At 45.4% G+C, this 17,467-nt stretch overlaps 1 protein-coding gene across 1 annotated transcript in view; it reads right to left on the reverse strand.

The window, feature by feature from the left end:
* Window positions 1-7,357, reverse strand: part of RBM34 (RNA binding motif protein 34) — a 42,483-nt gene extending 35,126 nt beyond the window's left edge. Inside the window, exons 1-2 of the mRNA XM_060243083.1 lie at window positions 7,189-7,357; window positions 4,996-5,167 (exon numbers count right to left, since the gene is read on the reverse strand). Coding sequence (XP_060099066.1) covers window positions 4,996-5,167; window positions 7,189-7,229 — 213 coding nt within the window. The 5' untranslated portion in view covers window positions 7,230-7,357. The remainder of the gene's footprint in view (window positions 1-4,995; window positions 5,168-7,188) is intronic.
* Between the last annotated feature and the right edge of the window lie 10,110 nt (window positions 7,358-17,467).

Raw genomic sequence — 17,467 nt, forward strand, 5'->3', positions numbered from 1 at the left:
GCAAGGACATGGTAGGCCCATTGCGAGAGCAAGAAAGTGGAATTGTAACAGGTAATGAAGAGAGGGCAGAACTACTCAATTCCTACTTTTCCTCAGTCTTCTGTTCTGAGGGAAACGGAACATGGCAAAAACAGAACATATAAGGAGGGAATGAAGTTTCAACCTAGGATCAGCATAGGGGTAGTACATAAACACCTAGTTTCTTTAAATGAAATTAAGTCCTCAGGGCCAGATGAATTGCATCCAAGGGTTTTAAAAGAGCTTGCGGATGTAATTTCTGAGCCTCTGGCTATTATTTTTGAGAATTCTTGGAGAACAGGAGAGGTGTTGGAAGACTGGAGGCAGGCAAATGTTGTCCCCATCTTCAAGAAGGGGAAAAAAGATGATCTGGGTAACTACCAACCCATCAGCATGATGTCTGTACCTGAAAAAGTTTTAGAACAAATCATCAAGCAGTCGGTCCTGGAACATTTAGAAAGAATGGATGTGATTACTAAGAGCCAGCATGGTTTTCTGAAGAACAAGTCATTTATTTATTTATTTATTTATTTATTTATTCGATTTATATCTAGGGATGTGCATTCGGTTCGGCCGAACCGTATTTACAGCCGAATCACCACTGATTTGTCTGTATACGGAATAGGCTGAAGCCGATCCCCATAGGCGCCCATTACACGGCAGCCGAATACGGCTTGCCGTATGCTTCCGAATAGCTATTCGGAAGTATACGGCTGTCAATTCAAAAGGCGGGAAAGTAGCTTCTGCAGCCTCAAAGGAGCTGCTTGCCTACTTTCCCGCCTTTAGTTGCCTTTTCCCGCCTCTCCCATAGCCTCCCTGGGATCAGGGAGGGGGGGAGGGGGAAGAGGAGCCCCAGCAGCCAATCCAAAGCATGCATTTGCAAAATGCATTGCAAATGCATGCTTTGCAGGGCTTTTTAAGGAGTCTTCCTGGCTGGACTCCTCCATTGCTGCTGTGTTGGTTGGTGTGAGAGATTGTGCTGCTGCTGGCTGGCCCTTGGCTTCAGCTGCTGCCTGCTGCTCTCTCACTCAGCCTTACCAGACTTCTTTGGACTAGGGAAGACAAGGTAAGACAGTCTTGGGGTTCTTGTTTTTATTTATTGTTGGTAAAAGGACTTTTTAAGACTCAGAGTCCCTTTACTTATCCAGATTTGGGTGGTGGTGGGGTAGTTTATTTGGTGTTAGGGGGTTAGGGGGTTCTGCTTGGGGAGGGGGCCTGGGGTGGGTGGGGTTTGCCAATTTGCCCATATCTTAATTTAGTGAGAGGACTTTTAAAAGTGCAGTGTCCTTTTACTTCTGATTTGGGTGGCTTGGATTTCTTGGGGTTAGGGTGAAGGGTTTTTTTTGGGGGGGGGGTTGGCAAAGTTCCTGTATTGTTAAAAGTTGAGGTTTTTTACTGTTTTAAAAGTATTCCGTGTTTGATTTGTTGCTGCTGTGTTGTGCTGCTGCTGTTACTTTTATCTTCAGGTTATTGGGGGGGGGTGCTGTTTGGCCTAATTTTCATTGTTTAAAAGGCCACTTTTGTCCCCCTTTTCCTGGTTCTGGTTTTAGGGGTGAGGGTTTTGTTGTTGACTGATTTGGCCTGAGCTTTCTTGTTGGTGAAAAGGCCACTTTTTTAACACTTGGCCTTTTGTGATTCTGCTGGTTTTGTTTTGGTTTTTTTAAATTACCTCTGGTTGGTGTGGGGGTTGGCGAGGGTGTGTGTGGGCTGGGTCACTTTCTTGTTTTTATAGAGTAGATTGTGTGTTCTGTGGCAGGGAAGCTGGCACCTGGGTGAGAGACCCAGAGCCAGCAGGCTTGTTGTGGTTGGCCAGCTCTCCCCGTGTTGTTTGGGGCAGGGCTGGAGAGCTGGCATCTGTAGATTGTGTGTTCTGTGGCAGGGAAGCTGGCACCTGGGTGAGAGACCCAGAACCAGCAGGCTTGTTGTGGTTGGCCAGCTCTCCCCGTGTTGTTTGGGGCAGGGCTGGAGAGCTGGCATCTGTAGATTGTGTGTTCTGTGGCAGGGAAGCTGGCACCCGGGTGAGAGACCCAGAACCAGCAGGCTTGTTGTGGTTGGCCAGCTCTCCCCGTGTTGTCTGGGGCAGGGCTGGAGAGCTGGCATCTGTAGATTGTGTGTTCTGTGGCAGGGAAGCTGGCACCTGGGTGAGAGACCCAGAACCAGCAGGCTTGTTGTGGTTGGCCAGCTCTCCCTGTGTTGTTTGGGACAGGGCTGGAGAGCTGGCATCTGGGTTTGCTGTAGCCAGGTCTGCCTCAAACCCCCTCCCCCCCCCCGTAGCCTCTAATTATGCCCTATGTTGCCATTGATGTCAATGGCCCATAGGGTATAATGATGGAATAGGGGCACCCTCTTTGGGTGCCCCTGGAATGGGATCCCCTGGCCCAATCTTTTTGGGACTTGGGGGGGTTAGAGGGGAGAGTCCCCTGCAGGTCCCCCGCAAATTTGGGGGCTCTCCCCTCCAGGCAGCTTCAAATATACCCTATTTGCCATTGATTTCAATGGCCCATAGGGTATAATAGGGCCGTATATTCGGAAATAGCCGCGCATCTACCATATATGCGGCTATTCCGAATGCGGTATTCAGCAGTATACGGGGATTCCGAATTTTTTTTCCCCGTATACTTCCGAATCCATGTAATGCCGAATTTTTTTTTTTGCACACCCCTATTTATATCCCGCCCTCCCCACCAAGGCGGGCTCAGGGCGGCTTACAACATAAAATCCAGAACAATTAAGATTAATAAATATTAAAATACATATTCAATAATTTACAATAGTTAAAACAGTAAAACAAGAAGAAATAGTCTAAAAGTTCAGTGCTATTCTCACAGCCTTCCTCCGCAGTTTTTAAATACCAGTCAGTTATATGCCAACCGGAAGAGGACCGTCTTACAGGCCTTGCGGAACTGCCCAAGGTTCCGCAAGGCTCTCACCTCCTTCGGTAGCTGGTTCCACCAGAAGGGCTGTGATTGAAAAGGCCCTATCCCTAATTGACTTCAGACAGGGCTCCTTCGGCCCGGGGATTACTAGCAGATTTTGGGAACCAGATATGAGTACTCTCTGGGGAACATGTGGGGAGAGACGGTCCCTAAGGTAGGTAGGTCCTAGGCCATATAGGGCTTTAAAGGTAATAACCAGCACCTTGTAACGAACCCGGTATATTATTGGCAGCCAGTGCAGTCCCCAGAGTCCCGGCTGAATGTGCTCCCATGTAGGGAGCCCTAATAACAGCCGGGCAGCGGCATTCTGCACTAGCTGCAACTTCGGGGTTTGGCACAGGGGCAGCCCCATGTAGAGGGCATTACAGTAGTCCAACCTCGAGGTGACCGTTGCATGGATCACTGTTGCCAGGTCGCCGTGCTCCAGGAAAGGGGCCAACTGCCTCACCCGCCTAAGATGAAAAAATGCAGACTTAGCAGTGGCTGCTATCTGGGCCTCCATTGTCAGGGCAGGCTTCAGTAGTACCCCCAAGCTCCTGACCCTGCGCGCCATTGTCATTGGCGTATCGTCAAAGGCCGGTAGGGGAATTTCCCTTCCCGGACCAAGCCGACCCAAGCAAAGGACCTCTGTCTTTGCTGGATTTAGCTTCAATCTACTCAGCCTGAGCCATCCAGCCACAGCTTGCAGCGCCAGGTCCAGATTTTCTTGGACAGTCAGGCCGTCCGTCCATCAATAGATAGAGCTGGGTGTCACCAGCCTACTGGTGACAACCCAACCCATACCTCTAGGCAATCTGGGCAAGGGGGAGCATGTAGATGTCAGACTAACCTGATCTCTTTTTTTGAGAAAGTGACTACCTTGCTGGATCAGGGGAATGCTGTAGACATTGTTTATCTTGATTTCAGTAACACTTTTGATAAAGTTCCACATACTCTCCTTGTTGACAAGTTGGTAAAGTGTGGTTTGGATCCTGTTACCATTAGGTGGATCTGTAACTGGTTGACAGATCGCACCCAAAGAGTGCTTGTGAATGGTTCCTCATTCTTTTGGTGGGCACTCCTTCCTTGGAGGTTTTTAAACAGAGGCTAGATGGCCATCTGACAGCAATTAAGATTCTGTGAATTTAGGGGGAAGTGTTTGTGAGTTTCCTGCATTGTACAGGGGGTTGGACTAGATGACCCTAGAGGTCCCTTCCAACTCTATGATTCTAAACCACTTCTGGTCATCTTTTGTCTTCTTAACACCCAGTGGATGTGGTTGCCATGACCCAACAGAATATTATTCATTCAGTATTTACATTATATTAGTTTATTCACATTCTATTGTTTCAGCCTCAATGTAGTTTACCAGAAGACCATACAAATCCCTGCAAACAGCCAACACTAGGACAATTCCTTAAAAACTCCATTAGAATACGTTAAAAACCATATAAATAAAGAAAGCAACAATGTACCAAGATCAAGCTAACTGCTTTGCCATAACAGGTTTGGAAGAAAAAGACATTTACAACGATTACTCAAACACAAACACTGAGGGGGCCTATTCGATCTCATTGGGGAAGGCATCACAAATATTTAAGAGTGGTTTAAAATAACTACTTTTTAAAAACTGTCCAATTAGATTAACCTTCTCCCTCCCATCTACAATTTACTTAGCTAACAGAAACATACAGACAACAGTAATGGGTTTTGGTGGAGGAACTGGTACTGTGAAAACTACATGGAATGGTGAGGAAAGGAGATGACATCCCTTAGTTAATCCAAATCCTTCACCAAATTTCTACTTGCCAGTTAAAAATAAATAAATAACGGAGATCTGTTCACAGAATTCCACAATCTCATTGAATCTCACTAAAAGAATTTACCAACAGAATTTCATTGAAGGTCTGTATATTGATCAAGACATGAAATCTTCTGACCTCATTATTTCCACACCCATTATAGATAACCCAGCGATTTGATCATAACATTTCAATTGTTCAGTGCATGATGCCGAACTCATATTTTGGGAACCACTGACATTTTTTTTAAAAGTACTTACTCTTGGTACAGAAATGTACATTGGCTGCTTTTCTGTCCTTGGAGCACTGAAAAGTTGTACCAAGGGATCTGTGCCACACACTGCAGGGTTTTTTTGTAACAGACTGTTGGCCACTTGTCCTACGATATACTCTTCATTTGATACAGCAACAGTATCTCTCTCACAAACTTTTCTGAGAATGAAAGTCAATCATAAGGTGTCACTTGGTACCACTAGCAAGCAAACACATAAAAGATTTTATACTAAAGTTTCAGAATACAAACTTAATGAAACTTTTGAAAATGTTTCTAAAATGCTTCTTAAGATGACATCAAGACACTCTGAAATACTTTTTAAAAAGAAGACATACTTATTTTTAGGAGAACATTAAAAGACATTTTCCAACATACAGTTTGAGAAAAAAAGACACATAAGAACAGAGAATCAATGTCTGGTTTCCATTTCTGTTAAAATTAAAATGTTGAGCCAGTGTGTGACTGCAATAAAAAAAATACAAATCAAATAAACTAACTCAGTCACTCACTCATGGAATTCCCAGCCACTGGAGGTGGGGCTGCTACAAGCATAGCCAGCTTCAAGAGGGGACTGGATCAACAGATGGAGCAGAGGTCCATCAGTGGCTATTAGCCACAGCGTACCGTTGGAACTCTGTCTGGGGCAAGTGATGCTCTGTATTCTTGGTGCTTGGGAGGGACAACAGTGTGAGGACTTCTAGTGTCCTGGCCCCACTGATGGACCTCCTGATGGTGCCTGGTTTTTTGGCCACTGTGTGACACAGAATGTTGGACTGGATGGGCCACTGGCCTGATCCAACATGGCTTCTCTTATGTTCTTAAAATTACAGCCACTTTACGTGGTCATGACCATTAAAATCTTAAGAACATTTTAGTGTTAGCCAGTCTTCAATTGAGGTCTTTGTTACATTCATTAACAGCTTGTCTAATTTATTTAGAATAACTGTAATATACCATCTCTGGAAGAGGCCAATGCCTAACAAGGAGTATGTGTTGAAGAAAAGGAAAATATGGCTGGCTCTGAAGGAAATCTTATATTTCAGAGAAATACTAATCTGAAGCATATGTACTTGGTGGATCAGTTATTTCAAGCCCTTGAAACACATGAGCATCCAAGGGCTGCCTCGCAATGGTCTTGCTACATAAAATGTCTTCATGAAAATAAAAGGCCATCCTGCAATTACATTTTGGATTATAAGTAGAGAGTTTACATATGCATCAACCTCTGGACCTATAAATATATGACATAATAAATACTCTGGCAATAACAGCACAAATAGGTTTTCCTACATGGAGATTTTGGAGGATTAAAAAAATATGAAAAGCAGCCTCTCTAGACTTTTTCATGCATGAAGTTTCTGGGTATGCAAAATGGTTAGACAATTCACCTAGGGCAGGAGAGACTTGAAAGAACACCCTCCCCCACTTTGTCATGAAACTTACTAGGTGACCATGGTCTAGTCCAGGGGTGGCCAAACTGTGGCTCGGGAGCCGCATGTGGCACTTTCAAACATATTGTGGTTTTTGAAGCCCCCACCACCCTGTCAGCTGGCTGGGAGAAGGCATTTCTCCCTTTAAATCACTTCTCCAAGACAGCCGGCAGTTTGGATAGTGCATTTAAAGTTGCTTTCTTTCCCCCTCCCCCATCTATTTCCCTTCCTTCCTTCCTTCGATTCTATTGCGGCTCTCAAACATCTGGTATTTGTTCTATGTGGCTCTTACGTTAAGCAACTTTGGCCACCCTTGGTCTAACTGTTTCTCAACCTAGTCAACCTCACAGGGTTACTGAGAAAATAAAAGAGAGGGGAGATCTATGCTCACTATCCTGAACTCCGTAGAGAAAAAGTGTGGGATACTAATACACCAAATATTAAACAAACAAACAAATAAATAACATATACAGAGCGCCTTTCCCTCTACACGATAATCACTTCTCCACATGTGAAGATTAAAGAAAGGCCCTCCAAAGCAAATGACACAACTTCTGAAAAGCAATCCTGAACCCTAGGTTTAGGCTACCACCCACAATAGAGGACGTAACGCCTCGAGGGTTGCCCACAACAGGCGACGGGGAGGGGGAGACCCGAATGAAGGGGCGCGTTCCAAACATAAGGAGTAACAGCCGGATTCAGAGGCCAGGACGGTGACGGGAGAAGTGAAACACCAGTGCGCCCCTTACTCTTTGCCTGGGCGGAGCTTCTTCACTTTGGACGGCTTCATCTTCGAAAGGAACACGTTCCCGCGATGCCTTGCCTCCGGCCTGCTTCCGCCCCAAGTATGGAGTCTGCAGGATTACATTTCCGGTTCCGCGGGCCGCCTAAGTCCCTCTTTTACTTCAGACTCTTCGCGATTTCTTTCAACGCGACATCTACAGTTATGGAAGAAGCATACGAGCGCCCTCTGCTGGGTTGAGGCAAAGATATTCACCCCTCTTATGCTCTTATCTTATATTCTTATAAGGGTGATTAACTTTGGAATTCACTGCCACAGGAGGTGGTGGCGGCTACAAGCATAGCCAGCTTTAAGAGGGGATTGGATAAAAATATGGAGCAGAGGTCCATCAGTGGCTATTAGCCACAGTGTGTGTGTATGGATGGATGGATAGAGAGACAGACAGACAGACAGACAGACACATATTGGCCACTGTGTGACACAGAGTGTTAGACTGGATGGGCCATTGGCCTGATCCAACATGGCTTCTCTTATGTTATTATGTTCTAGGAATTAGTTTGGTGAGTTTGTTGCAGTCACCTAACCTTGCAGCAAATAAAAGTGGCTGGCAGACCATTTCCGGTGGCTTAGGTTTGCTAGACCTAATACCTGTCTATGGGAACAAAAAATATCAGTCTACCATCTTGGGCTCCTTCATTTGTGCATCATGCAATTTAACATGCTTTCATGTGCCAACAGTGCCCTTTGACTTGTGTCCAATTGGACAAATGTGAGAGAATCAGTTAATTTTCATTTAACATAAGGAACTGTAACAATCAGAAATCAGTGAGGGGCTATTTAATGCCCCTGAATATATTGTTGGAAATCTGAAACCCACTGTTCTACCAAAAAAAAATCCAAAGAGAATATACAATGTGAAAATGCTAAACCAGTACTCATCAAGAAACTCAATACTACCCTTCATGTTTGTTTAAACAGAGAGTTTGATCTCCTTATTCTGTGTAATTGCTAATAGCACAAGATCTACATTTTAGAATCTTCAGTTGGCTGTTCCTAACATGTTGTGTTGTGCTGTATCCCTTTATAGATGTCAATTTTCTTGTGCTTCAGACAACTTCTTAAATTAGATATTGTTTATCCTACTTAATTACACCTTTTGTTTATCTGCACCATATAAGAGTGGCTGGAACCTCTGAACTCTCTCCTTACCATTATGCATATAGCTACTGTTTTTAAATGTGTTGTTTCTGAGCCAGCTGGGCTGGGAGAAAGGAGGAGGAGAACAAAGAGAAGGGAGTTCCCTGAATTACATTCTACTGGTTAGAGGGTGAGTGAAAGCAGAGCAGACAGAAAGGAGACAAATATTGACAAATATTATAGAGCTATCTAGTTTGCTCTATGGTGTTTGTAGTCTTGGAGGACTGAGCAAGAGACATCGCCAATCTCTTCTTCTAACATGGGAACAGTGAGAGGTACAGCCTGCCAGAGAGTGGTGTTTTTGTCTGGATCTGTTTGGGTCTTTTGTCTGATTTAAAGGCACAAGCCTGTCCACTGAGGAACTGTTTTATGGAACAGGCCTCCTCAGGAGGTGGTGGGCTCTCCTTCCTTGGACGTTTTTAAACAGAGGCTAGGTGGCCATCTGACAGCAATGAAGATCCTGTGAATTTAGGGGGAGGTGTTTGTGAGTTTCCTGCATTGTGCAGGGGTTGGACCCTGGAGGTCGTCTAGTATGATTATCACTATATGTCTATGTAGCAATTGTACTTTAAGCATACTTGATTCCTTATCTTAATGTACACTTCAACCTTGTTGTAACTTTGATTGACTTAATAAAGTTATTTGCATTGTCAAAAGAAACTTTTTTGGGGGGTGTCTGTGTTAATCCTGTAGTTATTTCTTATCTCAATGATAAAAATTCCTTCTTGATGTGATCAAATGTATTTTCTTGGTTTTTACTTGTGTGATCTGTTGTTGAACCTCTTCTTCTATTTTAATCACTTTACAATACATTTGATCCTCTGATTGCTTCATATGAGAAGTAATAGTCAGGGCCGGCTTGCCCACTATGCAAACTAGGTGGTTGCCTAGGGTGCTGGGAGGGAGGGGTGTCAAATTGGGCTCCCCCCTCCTGGTACCAAGACAACCGCCTAAATTTGGCTCTCTCCCCCCCTGCTGCTGCCGCTGTCGCCACCACCAGCTCACCTCTCTCCCCGAGAAACTCGTCATGATGAGGCTGGTCCCTACCGGCTTCGAGGGTATAAATGTGGGTTTTCATCTGAGGAACCCAGCAGCTAAGCCTCTGTGCTCAGCTGTAGCAGAGAGATTGGGTGGCTCAGAGCCCTGACACCACCCACACTCAAGTCCTGGGAGGGTATATAAATGTGGGCCCTTATCTAAGGAACCCACCAGCTTGGCTGGATCAGAGACTGGGTGGCTCAGAGCCCTGAAACCACTTCTAACACCAGGTCCTGGGAGGGTATATAAATGTGGGTCCTCACCCAAGGAACCCATCAGATAAGCCTCTTTACTTGGTATGAGCAGAGAGACTGGGTGGCTCAGGGCCCTAAGTTCACCTACATCCAAAACACAGCAGCAGAGAGCAGATCACAATCAGGAGGGGTAGGAGGGTATAAAATCTGGGTCCTCAGCTGGGGAACCTAGTCGCTAAGCCCCACTGTTTGGCATGAGCCAAGAGACTTGGTGGCTCAGAGCCCTATGTCCATTGACTTCCAAATCCCAGCAAGCAGAGAAAAGATCAAAAGGAGACCGCAGTGAAACCTCTCCACTTTTTACAAGCTTCATGCCTTTCTCTCTTATTGTCACCTGCCAACAGAGGAGAGGGTGGGAGCTGAACTGACAATATATAGCATTCTGAGCCCATAGAGCAGAATGGGAACTCTGTGACTGGTGGCTGGCAGTACCTGTTAAGCTTTGGAGGGCTCTTATTGGTATTTCCAAGGCTGGAGAAGTCCATGCTCCCCATTACCTTGGAGTTTTGTAAACAGTCTGAGTGGCACCAGTCTGTCTGGAAAATGTATCCATTCTCAAACTGCCTTGTATTGCTATAATCAGCACTAAAAGTTTGTGGCAGCAGAGCCACCATGAACTTCTTGTTCATAAACCATGAACTGAACAAAATTCATCATTAATTTTTGTTTGTGAAATGTTTTGTGACCATCCCTACTCACTCACTTCCCTCCCTTTTTAGTTGATTATATTTGAAAAGTTTCACAGTCTCCTCATCATCTGCCATTGCATTGTCCGTGTATACTTACCAGGTCTTCCATGCCTAGGCTACGTTCAAGGCTTGGCTTCGTGACCCTGGTGGTTTCAGACCCTCTGTTTCTCCTTTCCTCCTTTTCCTGTGGGTTGTTCCCCCCCTTCTTTTGTTTTAGGTTCTACTCACCGACAATGTTCCCTCTAAACTGCAGAGTCTTGTGAGCAAAAATTCTGCTTTGTGAGCTACTGCATAAATGAGTGTGCTCTGGGACCATTTTTCCTGAGCTGAGACAAAAATGTGTGAGCTTCTGTGAGCTAGCTCACACTAACTCAGCTTAGAGGGAACACTGCTCACTGATAGAACAAAATAGGAGTCAATTGCACCTTTAAGACCAACTTGGTTTTATTCAGAACGTAAGCTTTCGTGTGCATGCACACTTCTTCAGACAAGGAATGAAGTACAGTAAGCAGAACCACATATAGCTGGTGGGGTTTGGAATGACAAGTGGTACAAAGTTAAAAACCAATAGCAGAATAGTGAAATTAACAAATTCAGAAAACCTTTGATCTGGGTTGAATTAGCGTGGAAAACCATAAAACAGTAACATGTCAGAATGTGAGAATGTGAGAATGCCTGTTAATTATTCTATTGCTAATAAACCTGGGTCAAAAAGAAGGCATTTCTTTCCCAGAAGTTTTTCCTGTCCAACTAATTTACCTTTTAACATGTTACATAAACATATACATCATTCTAGTTTGCCATTAGGAAAAAATACATTAAAATATAGTAGAAAATGGGTTTAATATATGTAATGAGATAAACAGCCAATGTCCCTAGTTTGCGTATGTCAATACAAAAGCATTATTCTGATACACTATCCTAAAAGAGAAATACATTGGAATACTGTGGATATATCGCCCTACTTGGTGAAAGTGGGTTTAGCATATGTAATAAGATAAAGAAACAAAACAATATCCCTGTTCAGTCCTGGGGAGGTGTTTGTTCCAAGTTTCATAATTTGTAATTCAGCAATTTCTCTCTCCATTCTGTTCTTGAAGTTCCTTTCCAGTAAAACAGCTACTTTGAGGTCACCCATTGAATGCTTTCGAAGTTGCTGGTCTGCTGTCTGGGATTCAGTCACCACTGTGACCATGTTTCAAAGTGCATTATTTGTATTTTTATATTAAAATGCTATCAGTCTTTGAACAAACTCTAAATTTTATAATATTTAATGTACAAAGCTCTCTTAGCCTACTCTCTAGGGTTGCCAGGTCCTCCCTGGCCACTGTCAGAGGGTGGGGTGAGGATAGGGTTGCCAGCTCCAGGTTGGGAAACTCCTGAAAGTTTGGGGGTAGAGCCTGGGGGAGGATAGGGACCTTAGTGGAGTACAATGCCATAGAGTCCACCCTCCAAAGCATCCATTTTCTCCACAGGAACTGATCTCAGAAATCTGGAGATGATTCCCAGATTATACCTGGATACTGCCATCCCTACTTCTCTTTCTGCTCAGGCTCCAGCTGAGGAGAAACAGAAGGTGGGTGTTACACTTGCCTAATTCCTGGCTTCTCATGGAAACTACAAAATAACATTTTTTTTCCAATATTCTAGTTACCTAATCTGTTGCACACTTGAAAAATTTAGGGTTGACAACTCAAGGTTGGGAAATTCCTGGAGATTTGGGGTGGGGCCTGAGGAAGCTAGGCTTCAGAGAGGGGTGGGGTATAATGCCATACAGTCCATAGCTTTTTTCTCCCGAAGAACACTATCTGTAGTCTGGAGATCAGTTATAATCCTGGGAGATCTCCAGGCCTCACATGGAAGTTGACAACCCTAAATGACAGGACTCATATGAAATTTCTGCCTGCAGTTCCCTTCTCCCCTCCCTTCCATTCAGTAATTTTCCATGAAAAACTGCAATCTGATTCCTCTTCATAGCTTCTGAAGCAGTGAGTTCTGACTCACCAACCCTCAGATTGGAATAAATGTTAGAATGAAGTTTGAGTGCTGTGGCACCTTTGAGATCAACAAAGTTTTATTCAAGGTATAAACTTTTGTGTGCATACACACTTTCTCAGATAAATGCTGTTTGTTTTTAAGGTGCACTAGACTTCTATTTAAGCTTTAATCCAGAATGCAGTTGGATGGTCCTCAGCACATTTAGAGATACTCTGAAGTCTTACCTTTACAAATAGGTTGTGAGCTAGGCCTTGTAATGCAACAACTATCAACCTCCTAACTACAAGCTTGAGGTGACAGTTAGCTATAACTAGTCAATATCTAGGTTATAGCACCAGTGCTTTTGCTTTGGAGAAACCCTCGTGTAGTGTTTTAGATTTGCAAACTCTTCTTTCTTGACTGGATGATCTGTCTTTAATAACTGTATAAATAAGTAGGTGAAATGTGGGGGTGGGGGGGAGGGTCAGAAGTCTGAAAGATTGCTGCTCTGATCTTTATGGAGTGAGTTAGCTATAACTAGTCAATATCTAGGCTATAGCACCAGTGCTATAACTTTTGCCTCCTTGTGACTGGAGGGGTCGGTTAGCTATAACTAGTCAATATCTAGGTATAGCACCAGTGCTTTTGCTTTGGAGAACCCTCATGTGTAGTGTTCAAGGTCTGCAAACTCTTCTTTCTTGACTAGATCATCTGTCTTTAATAACTGTATAAATAAGTAGGTGAAATGTGGGGGTGGTGGGTCAGAAGTCTGAAAGACTGCTACTCTAATCTTTATGGCATGTTGCAGGGTTCTATCTTCTCTTCCACGCTATTTAACATTTTCATGAAATCTTTCACGGTTGTGATTTGAAGCATGGTTTGCCTTCTTGTGAATGGAGAGATCAGTATTTGGAATACTGGAGGACAACATGTTAGAATGATCCCCACCCTTCAGTAGCTACCGCTGACTGAACATTTTGCATACTGTTGTTGCTCTTCTCAGGTCTGTCTAGGCCAGTCCCCATGGTTGCATTTTTTTTCTTTTGTAGGTTACCCCTTATTACAAGTGTCTTTTACCTTACTTTTAAGCCAGTAACTAAATTACAGTGCAGAATTTAACAACATATATAACATATATGTTGTTATATGTTCTAGGTATTGCTTCAATCTGACAATACTGCTTTTGTTGCAGAGGGACTATGTATTTCCAGTAGCAATAAACCCTACTATCTATTTTGTTGCAAAGAAAATACCATTTTCCTTTCCCTCACTGCTAGTAGAACCACTATCAACAGTGTATGGTCACTGGATGGGCTGTTGTGAGCTCAGATAGTGCCCATGTTGTGAGCCCAGATAGTGCGTTCCTGCTCAGGGAAACAATTTCTGTCTCTGTTGTTTGTATAATTCTCTTTAATTGTGTGAGTTTTAATTGTCACAGAGATTCTCCTGCTGTACCATCCCAATGCAGGTGTATCCCCCTTCTTGCTAAGGAAAGAAAATGATGAAACAAGCCTCTAATGGCTTTTGGTACTCCAGTATCCTTCTGTGATTTACCTCAAAGTACCCGGGAATACCATTTTTAAAGATAATTGGTCTTGGGTTTCATTAAAACGAGGAAAAGCAAAAAAATACAAATCTCGACAGCATTTCTTCACTCCTATGCTCAGCCCCAGAAGGATCATACAGTATAAGACTGGAATATCTTTTATACAATCACTGCACATATTTATAGTATGCAAGCAGGATATTTTCTTATGAAAATCAGCAATGTTGGCATACATGAAGTGCTATCCTTTTTCTGTCCCGCAGGCGTCCACTGGAAACGGAAGATTGGTATCACTTACCGTGAAGCTTCCTTCTCGGTGGACTGGCAGTGGGTCGGTCCGACTACTGGGTATAGGCTCCTCCTCCTCGTCACAGGGTCGGGTGCTCCAATCGATCTGGAGGGGGAGTGGCCTATACCACCCAGGATGCGCCAGTTGTATCCAAGCCGCATCCCCCTAATAATAAAAATTTTCACCACCTCCCCATTCACGTACAGAGACGAATAAATGAGAAGATTAGTTTATTACAGTTCAACACACCATGCAAATGGCAGATTGAAAGAAAGTCACTGTTAAGCAAAGCAAAGGTAACATCCTCCCCACAGGGAAAGCACCATTGCTCCAGAATCCATCTCCAAAACTCAGGAAGCCGCTCAGCCTTTAACGGGCGGGCCGGACCGACCCACTGCCAGTCCACCGAGAAGGAAGCTTCACGGTAAGTGATACCAATCTTCCGTTCTCCGGTGGTCTGGACAGTGGGTCGGTCCGACTACTGGGACGTAACAAAGCTGAACATCCCTGGGCGGGACCGGCTTCCCTGTTTAGAGTGCATGCTGCAGCACACGCCTCCCAAAGGCCGCCTCCGCTGAAGCCCATTTATCCACTTTATAGTGCCTGGTAAAGGTATGTACCGATTTCCAAGTCGCTGCCTTACACACAGCTTCTAAGGACGGAAAGGACCGGTACACAGCTGATGTTGCAGCACCCCTTAGAGCAGGGGTCCTCAATCTTTTTAAATAGGGGGCCAGTTCACTGTCCCTCAGACTGTTGGAGGGCCGGACTGTTGTGGTGGCTGCCGTTACTGTACAAGGCCGCGGGCCGTCAGTTCTCCGTCTTCTGCATCTCTCTCCCTTCCCCACACCACACACCCCAGCCTGGGAACTCACCTCACCTCGGTATCGCCTCACACTCTGTCTCTGCCGCCTCAGCCCAGTGCCGGAAGTGTGCATTGCTAACGCGAGTTTAGGTCGAACGTCACTTCCGGTCTGATTTTGCCATAACCCGGCGGGCCGCATAAACGTCCTCAGCGGGCCGCATCTGGCCCACGGGCCGTAGGTTGAGGACCCCTGCCTTAGAGAATGGGCCGTGATCCCATCTGGAGGGGTTTGACCTTGGGCCTTGTAAGCCAAAACAATACACTCCCGTAGCCACCTGCTAAGGGAGGAAGTGGAGACCTGTCGTCCCTGCGACTACTTGCTAAATGAAACAAACAATGCATCAGACTTCCTCCAGTCTTTTGTGCGATCAATGTAAAAACTAAGTGCCCTCCTAACGTCTAAACAGTGCAGCTCCCTTTCCTTGGGAGACTGGGGGTTGGGACAAAAATTTGGAAGAACCAACTCCTGGGACCTATGAAAGACAGAATTAACTTTAGGAATGAAAGATGGGTCTGGCCTCAGCACCACTCTTTCATTATGGAAAACACAAAGCTCCTAGTCGACCGACAGGGCCCTTAACTCAGACACTCTCCGTGCTGTAGTGATACCCACTAGAAAAATTGTTTTTTAGAGTCAGTTCCTTCAGTCCACAGGAAGCCATAGGTTCGAAGGGACGCCCACACAACGCAGTTAGTACTATATTCAACTTCCACGAGGGGAATCTATGTACCTGTGGGGGCTTAAGGAGAGCAACACCCTTCAGGAACCGTTTAATGTGCGGATGCGCTGACAAGGACTTACGTCCCCGCACCCCCTGTATAGACGATATGGCCGCCACCTGACGCCGTAGCATGCTGGTAGAAAGCCCCTTGTCTGCCCCTTCCTGAAGAAAACCTAGAATACCATTTACCTTCACCTTCATCGGATCCCACCCCCGTAAGGTAGACCACGAAGCAAAAACCTTCCAGGTGGTATTGTATATCCTATTAGTGGAACACTTACGCGATGCTAACATAGTGTCCACCACTCTGGTGCTACAACCTAGTTCCTTGAGCTATAACCGCTCAACTTCCAAACTGTCAATTGCAACATGTCTGGTTGAGGATGAGACATGCTGCCCTGTGTCAGAAGGTCATCCCTCCCTGGCAGCCGCCAAGGAGGCTGAATAGACAACCTCAGGAGCTCCTGGAACCATGACCGTCTTGGCCAGAAGGGAGCCACCAACACCATCTCCGCCTTTAGTTCCACCACCCTCTATAACACCCTGGGTAATAGAGGAAGGGGCGGGAAGGCCTACACTAGTCCCGTCGGCCATGCAGCGCTGAGGGCATCAGTTCCTTCTGCCCTTGTGTCTCTGACCTTGGCCAAGAACCTGTCCACTTGGCAACTTTCTGCTGTGGCAAACAAGTCCACCGACACAGGTCCGTACCTGTCCACTATTAGACGGAAGGTGTCCCTGTGTAACATCCACTCTGTTTGGTCCAGCCAGCGTCTGCTGAGCCAATCCGCTAGCAGATTGTCCTTCCCTGGAACATGCACCGCTTTGATTGACAGGAGATTGACTTCGGCCCACTCGAAGAGAACCTTCGCCTCGGCATGAAGTGATTTCACCCTGGTTCCTCCCTGTCGATTAACATATGCTTTGGCGGTTGAGTTGTCCGTTTTCACCAGGACATGGTGACCCCTCAGAACTGCCTGCAACCCTAACCGGATCGCCCTGAGTTCCAGGAAGTTGATACTGCGCTTCATCTCGTGAGGCTCCCACTGACCCTGGATCATTTGATCCTGTGAGTGAGCCCCCCAACCCCATAAACTGGCATCTGTAGTCATGCAAACCCTCTGAGGTTCGCGAAGCGGGTAACCTGGACTGAAAAGACCCGGGTTCAACCACCACTGTAACTGGGACGTCACCTCTAACGGTAGTGTCACCAGTTTGGGAATTTTGTTCCTTATAATCTCCTGAAAAGACCGCAGAAAAAATTGTAGGGGATGAGTGTGGAATCTGGCCCAAGACAGTAGATCCTGAAAGGATACCATCATCCCTAAGACTTGTGCTAACTTCATGACTGGCACCTTCGGTTGCTGTAACACCCCTTGCAGAAGGAGGCAAAACTTCTCCCGTCTCTCTGGGGTTAAGAAGACTCTGTCCACCTTTGTATTTATTTCCTCTCCCAGATGCACTAGTATCTGAGAGGGAAGCAGATTGCTCTTCTCTAGGTTCACCACGAAGCCGTGAGAGCGCAACATGGTCACTGTCTGCTGCATGCCCTCCAGGCATTGCTGGTGGGACCCTGCCTTCACCAGAATGTCGTCCAGGGAAGGAAATAGGGCCACACCCCACAATCTCAGCTCCGCCACCAGGGTCACCAGAATTTTTGTGAATACCCGGGGCGCAGACTTCAGACCAAACGGCAGGGCTCGATATTGAAA

Source organism: Heteronotia binoei, chromosome 1 (genome assembly GCF_032191835.1).
Source record: "Heteronotia binoei isolate CCM8104 ecotype False Entrance Well chromosome 1, APGP_CSIRO_Hbin_v1, whole genome shotgun sequence".
NCBI classification, from domain to species: Eukaryota; Metazoa; Chordata; class Lepidosauria; order Squamata; family Gekkonidae; genus Heteronotia; species Heteronotia binoei.